The sequence below is a fragment of the Polypterus senegalus genome, chromosome 14, assembly GCF_016835505.1.
Source record: "Polypterus senegalus isolate Bchr_013 chromosome 14, ASM1683550v1, whole genome shotgun sequence".
Classification (NCBI taxonomy): Eukaryota; Metazoa; Chordata; class Cladistia; order Polypteriformes; family Polypteridae; genus Polypterus; species Polypterus senegalus.
Genome location: NC_053167.1, coordinates 53,772,955 through 53,794,949, shown reverse-complemented (window position 1 = coordinate 53,794,949; position 21,995 = coordinate 53,772,955). Strand labels below are relative to the sequence as shown.

The 21,995-nt window shown below is 35.8% G+C and overlaps 1 protein-coding gene across 2 annotated transcripts in view; it reads right to left on the bottom strand.

Annotated features, from left to right (window-relative positions):
- The window catches only part of zgc:113278 (uncharacterized protein LOC541528 homolog), a 70,492-nt gene that overhangs the window by 9,484 nt on the left and 39,013 nt on the right, over positions 1–21,995 (bottom strand). For both annotated transcript variants that reach the window (XM_039734703.1, XM_039734704.1), the window contains exons 2-10: positions 21,047–21,107; positions 20,802–20,920; positions 20,238–20,354; positions 19,558–19,616; positions 18,745–18,829; positions 14,695–14,765; positions 13,815–13,919; positions 9,490–9,633; positions 5,089–5,249 (exon numbers count right to left, since the gene is read on the bottom strand). In XM_039734703.1, coding sequence (XP_039590637.1) covers positions 5,089–5,249; positions 9,490–9,633; positions 13,815–13,919; positions 14,695–14,765; positions 18,745–18,829; positions 19,558–19,616; positions 20,238–20,354; positions 20,802–20,920; positions 21,047–21,107 — 922 coding nt within the window. The remainder of the gene's footprint in view (positions 1–5,088; positions 5,250–9,489; positions 9,634–13,814; positions 13,920–14,694; positions 14,766–18,744; positions 18,830–19,557; positions 19,617–20,237; positions 20,355–20,801; positions 20,921–21,046; positions 21,108–21,995) is intronic.

The following is a 21,995-nucleotide window of genomic DNA, read 5'->3' as shown; positions in this document are numbered from 1 at the left end:
GGACCTCCTAAAATATTCTTCTGCTTTCAGAAAGTAAATTCGATCTGTGAACTTGCCTTTTATTTAACCGTGGCTGTTTTAATTCAATGTCTAATTCTTCACAAAATCGATTGTGCTTTTTTTGAAAATCAATGAAAACTCTTCAGAAACATTGTCTCGATGGGATTGCAGCACATCTATTAATTGAATTATATGAGCAGTTACATCTTTAATGTTCATATTTACTTGCTGCAACTGATTGCACACAGGTTCGAGTTTAGCCAAATAAGTAGCAATTACTAAAAGCGTCAAAATGTAAGTTGGAGTTGTAATAGCAGTGAACAGCAAATGAGCCTTAACCTTTGTGTTTTTGTTCGCACTGTCCTCTGTAAGCTTTTCTAGCGCTTGGACAATTACCAAAAGTTCTCAGAAAATATTCTGATACTTTTATACTTTGCCGACCAACGTGTTTCACAAAACAGAGGAATATTAGGAATCAAAGATCGTCGTAAAGTGCTCTCTCTAAACAGAACAGTACGCTTTAGAGAAAAATATTTATCATAAAAGTTGTAGAACTTATCAATGTCTACAATTTTTATTTGAAATATTTTTCTCTAAAGTGTACTGTTCTCCCAGAAATCGGAACTATTAACCGGCGTAAAAAGAGGTCTAGCTGTATGTAAGTGCTTACAAAATTACATTAAAAACTTAAGGAAAAAAGCACTACCTATGCCACTGAATACATCAATAACATTTTTAACTATATTCCAGTGATCATATGATAACAAAAAAAAGTCGATGATTTTTTGTCAGAAAATTAAAAATTAGGTCATGCCTTAAGTGGTTAATCTATCTATGCAAAAACTGACTGCTCTGTACTGTTCAGAGATAGCGACTGTATTGGCAGGGATTTAATGGGCACATAAATATACAAAAAGTTTTTGTTGCGGGGGGGAGCGTAGAAAGAAAAAAATCTCTTTATGCACCCCCCTGAATTAAATCCTGGCGGCGGTAATGGGAATAAGTAAGGTTGACCCTGGCTGTTACTTTAAAATGATTTCACCTACAAGTACATGAGGACACTGATAGGAAGTTGTTGAGGGTAAATTCTGCATAAATGTTGAAACAGGTTTCTTCACACATGAAAAACCAAAGGCACATGGAATAAATGATATAATTTGGGTGTAATTAGGTGAAAAGGGCAGACAAGCTTTTGTGGGGCCGTTGATATTATTTGCACCTGCAGTTTTTACAGGAGGAGTTCCATGTTTCGTAAATTGTTCTGTATTTGAAAGTTGCTGCAATTCCAGTGTTTTCAACTTTTTCTTATTATAAGATATCACTCATCCACTTAGCAACCTAAATTCATTGCTATGTTTTAATTCCAATCTTACATAAATATCAGAGATTGGACTGTGTTGTCTTAGCTCTGGCTACCTTTAACTTTCGGCTAGAAACCTAGTGCCACCATGTAAGTTGCTCCAGCTAACAACACCACCAGACGTCCTCAGATCTCCTGACATGAATGGACACACCTACCTTAACACCCTAACTCAAATCCAGAGTGTTTTGGATGACCTTCAGCAGAGCCCTGTTGGGTGCCTATTTCAGATGTGGAATCTGATGGAGGGCAGTCAAAATCAAAATTATAATCCTTATATACATGTTACAGCAATGGGTAAAACACTGGTCTGGTCAATTTCTGTGTGATATTTAAATTGTATTAGTTAAATAGATGAAGTATGTAAGTGTAAAAGTCTATGTAGAACCAGTGCTTTCTTTTTTTAAATACCATACGGTTTTTAAAGATTTCACAATGATGAATAGATTGCAGACCTGTAAGACAGATAAAATTACAAATCATATCAGACATGTTTCAAATAAAAAACAAAACTCAATGCTTTTGGTCTTTCCATAACAAACTGTCCCTCCATCTACTTAACTAATAAAATTTAAATATCACACAGGTGTTGTGTAGAACTAGTCATTGCTGGTACCATCACTCTCTTTCTAAATGCAAGCATAGTGTCATAATAAAACACAAGACAAAATAAAAAGTTACTGTATGTGGTGTATGTGTGGAAGTAAGCACATGACGACAGAATGTGAACAGTCCATGCAAACTGCTTTACTCTTATATGGGGCTGCAGACTTGTATTTAAGGGCACCTGTAACTGATTTCGACAGACTCACCAACTTTTGTTTTCATTATGGCAAGGCATACATCAGTGTGTTAGTAGATGGCAAAAATATGAAATAAACAGGCAGCAGAATGCCAAAATGAAATGAGGGGATGATCCAAAGCACAAAAAAAGCTGAAAAAATTATCATATAAAAAATACTGATTAAATGAGTCCATATTTCATGACTATATAATTAATAAGAAATTATATCATTAAGCATTTAGAGTATTTAGATCTGAAAAGGGGATGAGTTTTTTTTAACAAAGAATTGCATATTACCAGAAATTAAACAGCACTACAAGAGCAACTTAAACAACTTCACAACCAAAGCGGTAAGTAAGTAGAAGGAAAGCTGCAGGTGGGAACAGCAGTTAAGTTCACTCATGTTGTCTGCAGAGAACTCCGACCTTCTCCTTCTACCCTAAACTTCTGAGAGACATAGGAATCCTTGCCAAATTAGTCCAGTGGCTGGTGAACAAAGAAAGAAAGAAAGGACTATGGGAGGCATAGGACTCTCTATGGTAGTGTCCATCACACAAATATATTTACATACAAAACTCTCAGAAAAGGATGCTGAAAAACCACCAGGGTAACTTGGGATTCCAGAAATAATGCATAATTGCACACAAATATTGCACACTAAAATAGTAAAGACAAATACTGTGATAAATAGTTCCAAATTTTTCAGCACACCTCATATTACCAATTTAAATGTGCATCCAATTGATGTATATGTGATTGGGCTGTCTGACAGGAATAGTGTTACCTTTCAATAATTATATTAGTCAGAGAAAACTTATATAGTCTGTCACATGCTGCTCTGGTGATTGTAATTCCCCAACACTCCAGGGGTTGGCACTGTGTTCTTATGTCTTTCTTTATCCTCCCCTTCTGCAAACCAGAAGACTGATGGCTACAACACCACTATCATCACTTCCAGTGTCCATCCACCTGGACTCGTCTCTTCCTGCCAGAACAACTTCAATTGGGCACTTGCATCTGAAAAGACTGATCTACCATTATTGCATTTTTTTGTGGGATTAGTTCATTCCAGTTATATGGGGTCAGCAGGGTGGTGCCTCAACTCTTTATCGTGGTCTATATGTTCTCTCACAGTGGCATAATTGGCAGGATTTGTTGTGAAGATCTCAGAGCAACAGAACATGGCATCGTCCTTCATCCAGGCCATGACAGCAGAACTCGAAGCAATGAAGGTCCAGGTTGGGGAACAATGGACTCAGCTTGTCAAGGCAGGGAATTACAATCACTAGAGCCCTTAAACTGTTTCCCTTTACGCACGTGTGTGATAAGTCAATGATAATATAAATCATTAATTATTACAATAATAATAATAAATCTAAAATACATTTACCTATGAGCTGATCTTGAGGACTATAGGGTGGTCCAGATCTAATTATGCAATTTTCATTAAGCTATAACTTATTAAGTTTATTACATATAAAATCACCTGAAAAATTCCTTACCATCGAGAAGTGTGTGAACTGACGACATAAAGAATTGTCTTCACCCTGAACTGGAATCGTCCCTGCATAAATCAAAGTCATCCAGACGATCTGGATCTGCATAATTAGATCTGGACCACCCTGTACATTAAATATATATTGAGGTTCTTTTAAATATGTTTTAACATTGAATCCAGTGCCTATAAAAAGTATTCACTCCATATAGAGATGTTTCAGTTTGAGTCTTTTTCTGTTATCAGTGGGGAAAAAAAGCCAAATGACATCCACTGCAGTTCAATGTTGTATAACAACAAAATATGAAAACTTCCAAGGGCGTTAGTATTTTTTCATTGTTACTGTATGTTTTTATTTTAAAGTATATAATTCATTTTTATTAAAACATTTTCTGTTATCTACTTGTTTTTTTTAAAGTATATAAATTTAATTTTTCTTTTAAAATAAATAATGATAACAATAGCATAAAAATAACCAATGCAACTTTTTACTTACAATTAATTTGTGTATTGCATTAATACATTTAAGTAAACTGGTGCTTTGCTGGTAGTTTGACTTTAAAAATGCATGTAAACACAGATTCTTCTCACAGATGTTTTCATGTCATTGCAACATGGCTTTTTTTTGCATCAGTTTCTGTACAACACCATGAAAAAAGTATAACAGTACATGAATAAAATGCAGTATTAGAATTATCATTATTGCAACCAACACCAACAGTAATAATATACTTAAGTGTCTGTATAGTTTAAAACTTTAAATACAGTGTATTACAGAGAAAATCTTTTTAACTTGTCTGGAATCATGGTTTGGGGGTTTATCAGATCACAAGCTTAATTCACACATGGAAACTTGACTTGCTACCTCAATATTACAGTAAATGGCAATTCAATACTTTTCTTAATATTTTATTAGAAATAAAGTCAGAAGGTCTAATGACTACAAAATAAATAAATTCTAGTAATTAAAAATTGCCAAATACAAAGTTTATCCTTTGCTTACTTATTAGAGTCTAATTTAAATATCCAGACATATAACTGATATATAAATACATTTTGCTGTTGTTGTTAATACCTTTGACAATAAGTTCAGATTGAGAACGTAGCCTTACATTTATTTTAGGCAACCTACACAGCTCCACTAAAGCAACAATTAAATATAATTTCAGTTTTGCTTTTCTTTCAGAAATAGACCTCACCCAAATTTCTGTGAAATACACCGAGTACAAATCTGAAGTGATATATAAGCATAAAACTATAATTTAAATCAAATAAAATAAAAGTTTCATTTGAAAATTAAACTCAGCGAAGCTTTGCTTGTAAAAGCTATCTTAAATAGTAATGTTACAAATGATTTAGTGACTGTCAATATCTACACCATGCCATATTTCAACAACCTGCCTTCTATACAGATTGTAATCCATTAATTCTGTAAATGAAGACACTCACCTTTGCTTGTTTCTTTTTTTGAAGCTCTGCCTTTCGGACTGGTAACTCTCTTTTTGGAGGCTTGATTTTGACTGTGTTCTCTCCACTTCTTTAACTGGAAATTTATGAACTTCCACATCATCCATGCTTGAGTTAGACAAATAGCAGCTAAACAGCTAATTCTAAACAATGAGAGAAACACTATAAGTAACCAAAAGTTTGATTGAATAAAATTGTACGAAACTTCAAATTATAATGCAGCTTATATAAAAGCATGGAATATGCAGTTATAGAAGAGCATACCTAGATAATCAAAATATTTTGACATATTCCCAGCGATCACTATATTAAGTACTGTACATTTGTCTAGCACTGGACATGATACACTTTCTCCTCCAGAGCATATGCAGTACAATTCCAGTTCATAAAGCTGTATTTTGGTATAAAGAGATGTTAATTATTGAAAATATAGTATTAAAATCTATCCATCTATTTTCTTACTGTCCTCAGCCAATTCAGGTTCATGCAATATTATGTAGGATTATTGTTTGGTTTACTTAATTTGTAACTAAATGAAAGTAGAATGCCTATAGTAACAATTAAGTATATAAACCAAAGAAGGAAGTAAGCTACAGACACATTTGATAATTTGCTATGTTGTACACTGCAGTTTCAATGCATGTTTTAAAAAATATTTGCACATTTGTATTTTAATAATCTTTGCATGAGAAGGGTAGGGTTGGTGAATAATAGGTTTGTGATGGTAGTGGCATTTTGGCTTAACCTAATAAGAGTAAATAAATATAATCTAATAATCTAATGTGTATGCACACATTAAAGTAGGTGTCTCTGTAACTGCTTTCTCTTCTGCTTGAAATATTTCTATTTAGTAACATCTTAGCATCTACAAAGCACTGGGAATTGGGAGGAAAAACTAACCCAGAAATGGATAACCATACAAACATTCCCACTGTCACTCTCACAAACTATTCAGGCCAGTTTAGTAACTCTGATTAACCTAACAGTCATGGATTAAGATCATTCGATAAGTGGACTGATGGAATATCTGTATTATGGAAGCTAAGATGAAAGTTTTTTACTGGCTACTCTGCATTCTGAAGGACAATTAAATTAAGGACACACAGACTACATTAAATACACACTTTTAGTTCAGAATGTTGCCCAAATAGGTTTATGGTTGCTTAATAACTTTCACTGAGAAAAACATTCAACACAAGTGATGTTTTTAATGCTCAGTTGTGGAATGTCTGTGACTAAATGCAGTTCTTAATTGTTAAGCATAAATTTTTTTCTTACTTGAAGAAGTGTTAAAAACCTGTTTAACTCTTAAGGTAATATTATTATTAACTGTTTTGGGTAATGATGGAGAGCAGTCTGGAAATTTGCCAATAAATTATATATTTGTTCACTTTATGCTCACAGATACATGACATTTGTATTTTTTTATTATACACTGCCTGGCCCAAAAAAAAAAAAAAAAAAAAAAAAGGTCACACACTCTAATATTTTGTTGGACCGCCTTTAGCTTTGATTACGGCACGCATTCGCTGTGGCATTGTTTCGATAAGCTTCTGCAATGTCACAAGATTTAGTTCCATCCAGTGTTGCATTAATTTTTCACCAAGATTTTGCATTGATGATGGTAGAGCCTGACCGTTGCGCAAAGCCTTCTCCATTACATCCCAAAGATTCTCAATGGGGTTAAGGTCTGGACTTTGTGGTGGCCAATCCATGTGTGAAAATGATGTCTCATGCTCCCTGAACCACTCTTTCACAATTTGAGCCCGATGAATCCTGGCATTGTCATCTTGGAATATGCCCGTGCCATCAGGGAAGAAAAAAATCCATTGATGGAATAACCTGGTCATTCAGTGTATTCAGCGAACCTCATTCTCGGAGCACATACTGTTGCTGAACCGAGACCTGACCAACTGCAGCAACCCCAGATCATAGCACTGCCCCCACAGGCTTGTACAGTAGGCACTAGGCATGATGGGTGCATCATGTCATCTGTCTCTCTTCTTACCCTGATGGGCCCATCACTCTGGAACAGGGTAAATCTGGACTCATCAGACCACATGACCTTCTTCCATTGCTCCAGAGTCCAATCTTTATGCTCCCTAGCAAACTGAAGCCTTTTTTTCCGGTTTGCCTCACTGATTAGTGGTTTTCTTACGGCTACACAGCTGTTCAGTCCCAATCCCTTGAGCTCCCTTCGCATTCTGCGTGTGGAAATGCTCTTACTTTCACTATTAAACATAGACCTGAGTTCTACTGTTGTTTTTCTTCGATTTTATTTCACCATACGTTTATTCACGATCATTCAGGATTTTTTTCCGGCCACATTTCATCCTCGAAAACGATGGGTCCCCACTATCCTTGCAGTTTTTAATAATGCATTGGACAGTTCTTAACCCAATTTTAGTAGTTTCTGCAATCTCCTTAGATGTTTTCTCTGCTTGATGCATGCCAATGATTTGACCCTTCTCAAACAGACTAACATCTTTTCCACGACCACAAGATGTGTCTTTTGACATGGTTGTTAAAGAAATGAGAAGCAACTCATTGCACCAGTTGGGGTTAAATAACGTGTTGCCAGCTGAAAGATAATCGCCCATGCAGTAATTATCTAATAGGGGGCTCGTACCTATTTGCTTAGTTAAATCCAGGTGGCGACTTTTTTTTTGGCAGTGTATATTTTTACTGTTACTTCACCTCAAGCAGCAGGAAACAAGAGCTGGTGTACCAAAGGTGCTGCCTCTCCCAGCATTTGACTAATTTGTATTGGAAATCTGCTTTGCCACCAGGAGCAGCAGACAGACGAGTAAGATGGTAAAATATATAACATTTACAAGCTGAAATGGCCTCAATCAAGATAAATTTGAAAGAGTAAACTAATTCATAATTGAAGCTGTACAGAATGTTTCTCTGTTAAACCACTAAGATATGCTTTACTTTCGGTTTATGTATAAAAATGCTGAAAAGATGTATTTCTAAAATTAAAGTATTAAAAAAATAATCACCCTATCAGCTAGTTTTATTTTTTTCTCCCAACCCTGAGAAGAAATTCAAAGAATAAATTAACATTGGGTGATCCTAAAACAGCACTTTTGTTCTGAGGATAATAACCTAACACTATTTAAATACTTTAGTTTAAACAATACAGAATAATAATAATAATAATTCTTTGCCTTTATATAGCGCTTTTCTCACTACTCAAAGCACTCTGCAATTGCAGGTTAAGGACCTTGCTCAAGGGCCCAACTGATCAGAGTCCCATTTGCCATTTACGGGATTCAAACCGGCAACCTTAGTCTAGGCTGTCTGCTGTATTTAAAAGAGTGAAAGTTTTTACTATTTTCAACTTGTCCTTTCCCTACCTATGGTGGAAATCCTGCCTGGGGCACAACGTAGTAGGGATGGGCAAGCAGTTGGTGTTATAATTTTTATGTCTCAGAGTTTTTTTTTTTTTTTTAATGACTTGTTTGTATTTTATAGCATTTAGCCCTTGTCCACTAGATTCTTTTAATACTCACATGTCAAATTTGTCAACTGCAAGTTCTAGAACACAGACCAAAGGATATGAATATTATATCACACATGTAAACAAAAAAATACATGACTGATTATGGGTGTAAAATGAAAAGATATCAATAAAGTGATTCTATAGGTTTGTCTGCTGTATATTAATGCACATACAGTATTAGATACTCTGTATCCTAAATCAATGCTTGTACTTCAAATATAAAGTGCTTTGGTTTACTTTGCTCTCTTAAGCCAGATGTAAATTATAGAAGATATACACATGCAAATTCACTTTAATTAAAAAAAAAGTGTAAAGGCATTACAAAATTCCCATTTACTATCTCGCAGGGCTTGAATATTTATTTTCTTTCTTCATGTGTGTACTTCAGTGATTCAGAGGTTCATGTACATTAGTTACTCTACCCTGGCCTGTTTAAGAGACACATATCTGTAAGAGTGTAAACAGAAATGTTCTGACAGCCCTTTTCAAGTCTAATTTCTGTCATACCTCCAGTACTGTCAGAACTATGACCTGGACTCCTCTGACCCTCTAACTGGCTCAAGTAGGTTGGAAAATGAATGGATGACAGGTAAAAAAAAAAAAAACAACTGGATAAAGATACGCCCACATTATGCTGTAATAGATGAAAATACAACCCACTTAGTATTAAAAAATAGGCACAGCAAAATGCAAAACACTGCAGAATGAAATTCAGTAGGCTTAACTAATAACCCCTGCCTGAAAAAACAAAGAGCAAAATCCAATGTTTGATTTCTAATTGCAATCACAAATGTTAAATCCTACTCTAAAATATTACAGAAGCAATAAATTGCCTAATAACCTATGGTAACAGATTGACAATGAATGTTGCTTACCTGATGGTGAGAATATTAAAATTTCCATCTGCTATAGAAAAACCTTGACTTTCTGTTCGGGCAAGACCAAAACCAAACGTAAGCACAGATAATGTAAGGGTTAGGAGACGAGCCAATACAAAGAGAAGAGCCCAAAGAGTGAACCTGTAAGAGGTGTCAAAGATAATTACTTTATTGTAATACATCTTCAAAAAGTCTTCTAATTGATTATACAGTAATTGTCTAAAGCAGTGTTCCTCAACCTTTTTGGCCTTGAGACCCAGTTTTACCTTCTTGTGTTCAATGATGACCCACAGAAAGCAATCAAAGAGAGGGTGGTCACTTTGGTGAAATTAGCACAGGTGTTTCAGAGCATCCCAGTAGTTGATACTGATTTTTTTATTTCCTTCTGTGCTTGCAACCCACCAAAGGGATTCCAACCCAGTTAAATTTAACACTGTTAAATTAAACATGGCCTAAGCTGTACGTAGAAGTGACACTTTATCATTGGTGAGGACTCCCTCAAGATTTTGCTCCTCCCCATTTCATGTCCTCACATAGAGAGGACCCCTGAGTTAGAAGCAAATATTCAGCTTCATTTAGGGGAATATCCCTTGCTCAGTTGAGCAAGCAGGCCTCCATACCTCTGATGCAATGGGTAGAGTATTACATTATAAAATGCATGCTCACTCTGTCTCAACTTTTATGCCACTTCCCTAACCAGTCTCGGACAAGTCCCTAAATGTCAATGGCAAGGAATCATTCAGTGTTTTGACTCTCATTTTTAAATTCTTACACGATTTCTTGCCACTGACAAAAGAGAATAATGCCTGAAATACCTATAAAACAGCATCATGTGATGAAAAAGTCATTTAATTTAAGCATGGATTACTAGTGTTTCACAAAAAAAGCAAATTAGAAATTCTTACACAAAATTATATTTCAATACTGTAATTATTATTTCCAAAAAATATACAGGAATAAGAAACTTAGAAACCATTAACAAAACTTGCCATAATGCTATCAGTTACCTTAACCTGGTAGTATACCACCAATTGTGGTGAAATGAAAATGCAGTATTAACAGGATGGGGTTCTGAAGAAAATTACCATCTTAACAGTAGATACAAGGTAATCTCCTACTGCAAAAAGGAGCAGAGAATGCAAAGCACTAAGTATTGAACAATGTGAAAACCCATTTTTCTAGGCCGGCGTTGCCACAAGTGGCCACCTGCAACACCAGCTACTGTGTATGTCTGTCTTTGTTGTGGTTTTCTACTTTTTCTTTGATAACATGGATAAGCAAACATTTAATGAAGGAAAAGCACTCACTTATATGTAACAGAAACTGTTGGACTTGTGCCATTTATCTCCCAGAGTGCTGGACCTAATCCTGGGCTGCCAGCAGAACTACAGCGTAAAGATTGGGGGGAAAAGGGCAGGTACCCGATTTCACAATAAGTGAAGAAGGTACAGTCCTCATCTCCCTTCGGTTATCATAGATAATAAAAGATAGCTGGTGAATAAAAAGGAAGAACTTTGGCTGATCAGGAGCCAAAGGGAATACAAACTCAGCAGTCCATGGTGCTTCACTGAGAAGCGACTTAGAGCTGAAACATCAGATTCTGTGGTTACTTTGGATTGATTTAAAATTGTGCGGGTGGACAGGAAGAAGCATGTGTGAAAGTGGCAAGAGCAAAGGAGGAGGGCTTGACATTTTTGTGAATTAAAAAATGGTGCCACCCCGGACACATTACTATTAAACCACAAGTATAAATATAAATAAACCTGAATATTGAGCCGCTCATGGTGGACTTATGACTTTATTATATGCCAAAAGAGTTTTCACATGCCATTGTGCTGGCGATTCACATCCAGCTTTTGGCAGACAAGACAATCACAACAGACACAGTATATGATGTAATAAGCAAACTCACTATTGACCATCCCAGTGCCGTCATCACAATTTCTGGGGACTTTAACAATGTTTCACTTTTCTCCCCTCTCACCAATTTTTACCACACTGTTTTCCAAAGAACAAGCCATGGATCACATAAGACTTGAACACCCTACTAAATCTGAAGACAGCCTGCGGGTCTGGAGAGAAGGATGAAATCAAGCAGGTACACTCAGAAATGCAGAAGTAGCTCTGTGAGGGGAGAGCCCGCTAAACACAATCTTGAGCACAAGTTACAACACAACAACATGAAGGATGTGTGGAACAGGGTAAATACTATCACGGGCTACAACCAGGCTGTAAAATATGAAGGAGGGGCCAAGAGCAGAGCAAATGAACTGAATCAGCTCTTCATCAGGATTGTCTCACTTTTGTGAGTATAACCTTCTCTCAATACTGCTAGCTTCTGTGAGCAAGTTGAGGAGGTTCCAGAATCCCTGGGGCAGTTATAAGTTCATTTTAAAATAACATTTAATAAAATGTTATTACTTGTGCTGTGAATATGTATCCTTGTTTTTTGTTTTGTCTGCTTGTATGTATCTGAATATCCTCGTAGGATTAATAAAGTTTATTTAATCAAATCTAATTCTCCATTTAACATTACTACAGGAAAATATGATGGTGGTAAGTGTCATCTCTATAGGTAATTGGAAATATACAAAATCTTAAGGAAATAAAAAGAGAAAGAAATTTACCTAATGAACTTTGCAAGAAAATGGGTTTAATTTATTTGGCCAACTAGAGATTCAAAGCATATTGTCAAACTAGAGTGACTAACTCCTGAAGAATGTCAATGACTGAGTGACCCAGTTAGTCTGAACCCCTATTCTAATAATCTGTGGCATATGTTATTTGTGTTCCACAAATAATTCATCCATCTGTTGCCCAAGCCTGCTTATTCTGGACAAGGTCACTGGGAAGCTGCAGCCTATCCCAGCAAACATCAGGTGCAAGACAGGAATAATCCCTGAACTGGGTAACATTCCATCACAGGGTTTCATAAATTATATCCAAACAAATACAAATGTAAATAAAATAACTTCCATTGCTTCACAATTCCCCATCTAGGACTGTGATCTTGGCATTGTTGTCTGGAGATATGTGCTCCTCTAGTACTGTATATGACAAATTTGTCTAAAGTGAGTGAGCAGTTAAAGAATAATCCAAAAATGATTCTCATGATGGTTTCCATTAAATCTGAGACCTTTTCCTTGAACACTAATACCTGGACGCTCATTATACAATGAGATCAGCCTACTCTCAAGATGGCGCCAACATGCTTGTTGACAAGCCATCGTCTCTTCCTTCTGCTTTTTATTCTGCGTTGCATCATGCGGATTGTCTTTCCTATTTTGATTATATGATTTCCAAAGCCTTAAAGCCTTCTCAACGTGTGTTCCCCATATTGAATCTTCAAAATTTTCAGGGTCAGAAGTTCATTTTTCTATAGCTTGCTTCACTGATACACGAGGGTTCTTCCTGTTTGTCTTGGTGTATTTTCTCCAGAAGAATATGGCACAAAAATACTGTTGACCAAGAAGGCAAATTAGTAAAGATTAAGCAATACCTTTTATCCCATATTATTTACTGATAAGAATGCATTCTTGTAAAGGGAGGCTGATCTTTTTGGACTTGAAAATGTAATCTTCATTGTACTTTTGGAGAAGCTGCTATCAACCGCCACGATAGCATGTTTACAGACAAGGAGTCGATTATGATAATATTCACAAGCCTTGTATATCATCCCCTTTGTTGGGAGCACTTCAGGGAAAAAAAACAAGACTTATTTAAATTACCATTTTTTTTTTAATGTCTCGTGTAATGTACTTTTTATTCCTTACATAGACCTGGCTAGAAGTTGTTGAGTCAAAGCCAATGTTGGACCTGTCCAATGCTGGCTGTAGCTTTGTTGGCTTTTGAAGGATTAATTGATAAGGGTGATGGAATGGCCATTGTTTTTAAAAGATGTTAGAATATCGTACACTTGCTATTGAAACATGTTCCACCTTTGAAAAGTGAATTAAAAAATGAGACAGAGTTAAAAAAGAGAGCATATCTCACCTGTTTTGGCTTCCCTGCACTGGTTTTCAGTACAGTATAGGGCAAATTTTAAGATTTTATTATTTGTGTATAAGGCACTGCATGGGTCTGATCCTTCGTAAAGTGCTGAGCTTCTTACCCCATATCTATCCAGGTCTCTCAGGTAATCAGTTATTATTATCCACTCCACAGACACATCAGAAACTAATGGGTGACCATGCTTTCGCAGCAGTGGCCACGAGTCTTTGGAACACTCTGCCTTATGAAATTAGAGCTACTCCCTCAATCTATATTTTTAAATCTAAATTGAAAACATATTTTTACATAATCAACATCAAGTCTTTATTTACCCTTTTTGCTTGTTTTCATCACTGAAATAGAAGAGTCTTGAGGCGTGGAACAACAGTTCTACCAAGTAATGTGGCACCAACAAAATCAGGCCAAGGCGGTGAAGGCTAGAAGAAAACACGAACAAAACAGTGAGCAAAATCTTAGGTGTAGTATAGATTAATAAATTAAACCCTTCAATGTAGATTAGTGCATTTAAATAATGAATAATTTGTATTATTTCTGTAGTGTCTTAGTTTTCATTATTCTATTGAAGGGCAAATTTGGTACTTTTTGAATTTAAACTTATATTTCATTTTAACTTATATGTCATGGAGTACTGTCATCTGCTCCAGACACCTGCTACATGTAACCATGCCTCTTAGTATAAAAGACAATGACATAGAGGTCTGTTATACAGAAGTAATGAGACCATTTGAGAAAAATCCAAAAATCCATAGTCAAGATACAGATGGAATTCATAAAAAACAGTTTGCTTTCAGGGTGAAAAGGCTGACGTGTGGTGTCATATAATAATTTTTTTCACTGAAATGTTCTGTACAGTACTTTTAGTCTCTTTAATTTCAAAATACAGGATGAGTCAAAATTATGTTAACATTAATGGTACTTCTATGTATATACTTATATACAATTTTTGTGGACAATTTATGTGCTACGTATGGTACATGTGTTCAACATGATGGAGAACAGGTTGAGATATTCCTGTAAATCATCTTGCACATAAGAAGTATGTTTTGTGAATAAATTGTTTCCACTATTCAAATGTTAACATAATTTTGACTCACCCTGTATATAAACTGAATTTTGTAGCGTATTTATAACACCAATGATAATATTGGCGTTTTAAGTTAGATTATCTTAAAATGTGTAAATTAAACTTACTTGAGAATGTAGGCACCAACAATGTGAAAAATGTAAAGGCAAATGTAGTATAGCTGACGAGGAATGTCCTCCTGAAAGTACAACCACAGATATTAAGAAAAATGTGTTTCACATATAAAGTTTCAAAAAACATTCCTGAAAACGTGTTTTCATAAAATACATTCATTTGTGTTTTTCTTTATTTGACAATGATAAAATAATTTATAAATGCAGTCAATTGTTTTAATTCTATCTAATGTGCCTTGTAGTCCATGTTTATATAGAATATGGAATACGCTACTTTTTAAAACTAATTTCTCAGGATAAAATAGGTTATTTGAAAGCTGTGCTAACAAGTAAAGGAAGGATCTTTGTTTTAACTCTTTGAGGGCTGAATATTTTTTAAAAAACTTCGTTTTCTGAAAAGCACACAATGCACTGGTTTCACACATAAATCAACATAAAATGTCTGTTGCTATGTGCTGTGGCTGCTGTTGGCCCCTCTTCAGCATCTCTGGCAACAGTGGCTGAGCAGGGGTGGATCCTCTCTGCCTTCACACAGCAGGTGGGCTATGGTGGCAGTAACAGTGTGACGCAATATGGTTTGTACTTATTGTCATCGTAATTTGTGGTCCTCCTAGGCGAACACTGCTGTGAACATGTTCAGCACCACGATCAGCTGGGGACCAATAGGCTGATGCTGGTACCTCACTTTTGTTTTCGATACCCATCTCCAGATCACTTGCATCAAACTCAGTGTCCGAAAGTCAGAGTGGGATTCAGCAATAATATGTAAAAGGTCCATGGAGTATTTTGCTCTGCCATTTGCTTTAGTCTCACCAGATGCTGATGCCATTTCAGAGGGTTAGTGACCTCTTCACTACTCACGAGGTCAAATCAACAAAGCTTCGTAACTTTCCTTTAAGCAAAGAGAGTTGAACTAAAAAGTAAGGGCGAGTTTTGTCGCAGTTTACAGCTGATTGCCTTCCTCTCCCCCTGAATTTCGACAAAAGTCAACATCGGCCCTGAAAGAGTTAATAGCATTTATTCACTTTGGCAGGCACCAACAAATCACTTCTGCCTTATACTTCAATATAATAGGTTTAAATGTTTATTCCTTTGACAGCTACACTTTAGTTTTGGGTTGGGTCAAATTTAAGCCATCAAAATGAATAGACACTATTTAATCAGGATGTCAGAAATCACAATTAGTAATGCTAAAACTGTGTCACAAGACAAAAAAGTGCAATAGATAGAGCTGTCCAGCTAAATTTCATAACCCCGTAAACAGCCAAGATTAAGAAAAGGACTATAGAAAAGGGTATCATTGAATTCTTCATGATTATGTTTGAACTAAAGGCACACCTAACTAGCACAGTTTCTACAGCATTCTGTAGCAACATCTGGTTTGTACTTGTTGGATATTAAAAAAAAGCCTCTTTGACTTAGTTGTGTAATAAGAGATCATGACAAGCTTTCTTCATTCATGAGATCTAAATACAGCAACTAAGTGCACATGAGCATATAATCCACACAAAAAATGCATGGCATCTTGGCTGCACCCACAGTTAAAATGTAGTGAGGCAGAAAAATATAAGAATGCATGATGGGTGACATGAAAATTAACCAAATACAGGTAGTCCCCAGGTTACGGACATCCGACCTAACGACTTACGAATGAGGCCACAGCTGCGACACATGCACCTCAGTATCTGGCGCTCCGTCATTTTCAGCCTAGGGATGCTGCAAGAGGTGGCTGGAAGGGGGGCGATTTCGCTGCTTGTACAGTGTAGTGTCCCTCAGGCGGCTCCCAGCGGTGCTCCATAGTCACCGGGGTCACAGCTATCGCTCGTGTGCAGGAAGATGGTTCACTGCCCGCCCACCATGCCGCTGCAGCTTCACTGCCCGCCCAGCACACAAGGCTGGTAATGCTGCAAGAGCTGACCCGGTTGTGGCTGAACGGAGGTCATTGAGGGTGAACGGGGCGGCGGGGGTAGCATTGTATAGGGTGGTCCAGATCTAATCATGCAATTTTCATTACACTATAACTTATTAAGTTTATTACATAGAAAAGCACCCAAAAAATCCTGGGCCCTCGAGAAATGTGCGAACTGACGACATAAAGAATCGTCTTCGTGCCGAACTGGAATCGTCCCTGCATAAATTAAAGTCATCCAGACAATCTGTATCTGCATAATTAGATCTGGACCACTCTGTAGTGTGCCTCGGATGGCTGCTTGTTGAATTGGGGTTGGGCGATTCACTACCTGCCTTTGGCCGCACCGTGTTCGTTCTTGGTGGGCAGATGCTGTAGGCAGCATACTGTAGTGGAGGTGACTGTGTGGTGGGTGAGTGATGAACCCCCCTCTCACTGCCCCAAGTCATTCTCAATAGCAAGCCTGCTTGTACTGTTACGCACATAGCAGGAAGCTGTCTCTTAACCTTTTGTCTTCACTATTCAAAAATGTCTCTGAAACACAAATCTGATGCAAGTGCTGGTGATACAGTAAAGAAGAGAAAACCCATCACCATTGAAAGTAAAGTAGAAATAATAAAAATGTCAGAGAGGAGTGAAACTCCATCATTCATTGGCAGAGCACTTGGTTACAGTCGGTCAAAAATAGCATTTATTAAAATAATGTACCTGTTCCGACTTATATACAAATTCAACTTAAGTACAAACCTGCAGTCCCTATCTCGTACGTAACCCAGGGACTGCCTGTATGTAGTTCTAGGTGACAGGTAAACATCCTAATATGGGCCTAGCCACTCCACTGTAATGTATAGTGTGCCACTTGGTCTTGCTTCACTTTAGGAGGTACTTCCTTCCACTCTGCTCAACTAACTGGGAGTTGTAATTTGGAACAACGACTATATATTAGCAGGTGTCTAAGTGAAACATAAAATCAACCTAATGACATATGAATTAAAAAAATAATACCTGAACCAGATATTCAAATAATATCTCTATAGAAACAGGCAGTTGTCATAAGACAAATGACCAGAATGATTTTGCTTTCTTTGCCATCTTTACAAGTCAGAACTTGGTAAGAATATGCACCTCCATGATAGGAAAACCATTAATGAACAAACTCCTTTGTACTGAATGTTAAAACATAACACTGTCACACACAAGCACATGGGACGCAGCTAAAGGGCTCCAATGAGGGCAATTCTATGCCAGACAAGGGGGTGACGGAGTGCACTAACCCTTTCTCTCTTTCCTCTGCAGACCAGTTATGGGAAATTCCACCTGACCCTGATGACACCACTTCCAATTCCAGGCCCGATGATGCCACTTCCGGTTCCGGACCAAATGACCTTACTTGCTCAGCCCGACCATAAAACCACCATTTTGTATCCTGCAAATCAGTTCTGTCTTGGACCGAGTGTCCATGATTACTCACCAACTTACATTATACAGGGTGGCTACCCCAAACCATTTTGTGGCAGTTGTCTGTTCTTTTGACACCTCTTAAACTTGCTTATGACAGGGAAAATACTGTATAATGCTTGCTTTTTTTAATAAAGAGTCAAAATGTTAATAAGCCAGTGATTTTCTACTATGTCTATTGTTAAATTTGTGTATACTGAAACCTCTGAAATGAATAGTATTTGACTTGTATGCAGTACAATTACTAGACCAAAGAGGATTCTTTCTGCTCTCGACTGTAATTAAAGTAAAACTATGGCATAATTCTTTACAGATTATATACAGCGCCATAAACATTACAAAAATAAAGCTTCATTCCCATTTACATATTGGGATATATTTATCAATTCATCCATCTATGCATGCACTTTAAAACTCATTATTATTACGTTCAAAAGATCTTTTACTTGATATTTACATTTTTGTTTTTAGAAACATGCAGTATCAAATGTCTATAATCTCAGGCTTCAATGTATTCTAATTACCTTTTAAACTTAATGTACTGATCTATAAAGCATTTTAAAATCTACTGCTTTTAAATTGACTGCAACCTTATTCAAATATAACAGAGACATAGAACTGGAACACTACAAATCACTTAATAATTAATATAGTGATATATTATAGCTTAAGTATACCTTTCGAACTTTTTGAAAGTAAAGCTCTGGGAGTGCATGAAGCCAATAGGCGATCTGACATATGTAGAAGAATTTCACCTGAAAACTGAAATAACAAAATCTCTTATCAGCTGTTATATAACAGGGCAAGCTGCTTTAAATACTTTTACATTCACAGTAATTAAAAACTACTGTGCAACATAAAAAAAAAATCCATGTGTTTAACCATGTGTCTAAGCTCATCAATGTCAAACTGTGGCAGTAAAGGATAATCAATATTTATTAAACAACTGCTTCCATACAATTTAAATCAAGTAATGTATGAATTTATAAATGAATAAAAATAATAATATGATAAACAGTATGTTATTAAAGTGTTTGTTTAAAAATAGATATATATACCAAAATGCTAATAAGTACAACTATTGTTAGCAAGTATACCTCACTCAGAGATCACTAAGAATATAGGTGGTGTATCGAGTGTTACCAGTCAATGCTCTACTAAACAAAGGAGCCTTCAGGAGAAGGAATGCAATTCATACCACTGACAAACTACTTTCACAGTTAACAGATAACCAGTCAGAGACAAAGGCTACCTTGTTACCCTGAGGCACCATCTATAGTGCCCATATAACAAACTGCCATCAAAAAATATAATTGATAAATAATTGGTTGTCAAGTGAACATATCTAGCTTGACAGACACAAAAATGTAATTCAAACAAGCCTTCTAGTCAAAATGGTCCCAACAAAGTTATATTTTAAATTACAAACATTTTGAAAACATGAGAAGATATTTTTAAAAAGTGTAAATCAAAAAATATATAATGCTTACAACATATGGACATGTGGATAACCTTCCCAAAGCAGGGTAGGATTGGTTGCAAATTCTTCCTAAAAATTAAATAGAGAGAGTGTTAGAAATAAACTGAAATTAAATTATTTCTTCATTTATTACAAGGCCAAATCTAAAAATGCAAAAAATCACAACACAATGCATGTGTATATTATATGCTATTAGCAGGAATTTACATTGATTTTTTACTTGAAATTCCTGGCTCCTGGAGTCAACTGGTGTATTACTTCATTCAAGACTACTGGAAAAACATTCCAGGTGGCTACCTCATGAAGCTGGTTGAAAGAATGCCAAGAGTGTGCAAAGCTATTATGAAGGCAAAGAGTGGCTACTTTAAAAAACCTAAAATATACAACAGATTTAATTATTTAACGCTTCATTTGGTCACAGCATTACTCCATAAGTGTTATAATGTAGACATCGTCACTGGTACATTATTCAAAAATGTAGAAATTATTTTAAAAGATTTTATGAGTAGTTGTGCCCCAACTCTTTAGCGGACACTACATTTCACAAAAAAATGTAGCCACCATAGCCTGCATGAAACTTATTATTTACTACATACAGTGCTTTAAACTATCACATGAATTTGAAAATAAAAAAAAAATAAAAGTAAGTATGAAACTAATTAAATATATTGCACTTTAATGTATACTTACTGCAGTTAGGATGCTCACTCCCCACAAAAAGGAGAACAGATAAAATGCAGCAAGCTGCCCCGATTCATTGAACTTACTATGCTTTGTTTTAGACAAATGAAGCCGTCTGTTAATTTTCTGAAAGAAAAAAGACAAAACAAAGAAGACCAAGTTTTACTTGGCTCTTTCAACCACAGAATTTTATTTGAATAATATCACAGTTGGCAAGTTTAACTGAATAAATGGTACTTATGAAATTACACAATCGGGACTTTTATGAACACAGAGGAAAGTAAGACTGGTAAAAAATACTGTAAAGATGACAAATTTGGGATAGCATAACTTTTTTCTTTTTAGTAATATGATATGCATTATCTGTGGTGGGTTGGCACCCTGCCCAGGATTGGTTCCTGCCTTGTGCCCTGTGTTGGCTGGGATTGGCTCCAGCAGACCCCCGTGACCCTGTATTCGGATTCAGCGGGTTAGTAAATGGATGGATATGCATTATTTTTTTCTACCCAATTTGAAAAGAAAAAAAAACTTTTAAGAGAAAACAAACAAAAAAAATTTAATATGTGTACTTACATCAAGAATATATTCTTGAATCAATGCATGAAGAATGATGGCAATAAGAACATAGAAAAAAACAGTTGCCATGTCCTTTGGACCATATCTATAAAAGTTTATGGGTTCCAATTTTTCTTCTGTAAAATAAAAATTAAATAAATTAGCCATTGTCTTTATCATAATACTATTTAAATGAACAATATTATATATGAAGTGTATTAAAATAAAACATAAATTTCATAACATAATGCATATTAACTTACCAAAGGTATATGTAACGTTATATTGGACAGTAATGAACATGATGGCATACTTTGCTGTTACCTAGACAGAAAAAAAATATAAAAACTGTATGAATAAATCTGATTTTTCCTTTGTACAGGTGACCTCTCATACAAATACAACAATCATACTGTGTTACTAACAACACTTGTCCATGGGGATCAAGTGCTCAGGTTTACTAACAACTGTGCAAATAACATGAAATTCTTATTTGTGTGTTTCTCACAGAATAATGGCAGCAATACAATACCAACAACTGACAAAAAAACAAATACAACACCATATACTGAACCCTATATATATATATATATATATATATTATATATATATACATACACACATGTACATATACGTACAGGTGCCGGTCATAAAATGAGAATATCATGACAAAATTAAAAGAAATAAACATTTGAAATACATCAGTCTGTGTGTAATGAATGAATCTAATATACAAGTTTCACTTTTTGAATGGAATTACTGAAATAAATCAACTTTGTCATGATATTCTCATTTTATGACTGGCACCTGTATATTATTGTGCACCACACAGTATATTTTTTATTATCGGAAATGGCTATCTAAACTTTCTCTAGCCTTAGGTTTAGTTCCTTCATACAAACAGTGTACATGGTAAGGAGAAGATCAGGTACAGTATATTTTTCTCTACTCATTCCTTTTTATGGGTCAATTAACACTATACTGAAAATTGATAATTCCGTTTTACTTCAGCAGTGTATCGTTCCGTTTTTAATTTCCCAAAAAGAAATAAAAAATGAATGGCTCTCTAATGCAGGGGTTCTCAAACTCGGTCCTGGGGGACCCCTGTGGCTGCAGGTTTTTGTTCCAACCAGATTCCTAATCAGTGAGAACACCTGATCTCATTTAATTAGCTGGTATTCTTTATCTTTTATTCTACATTCAGAAAAGCAC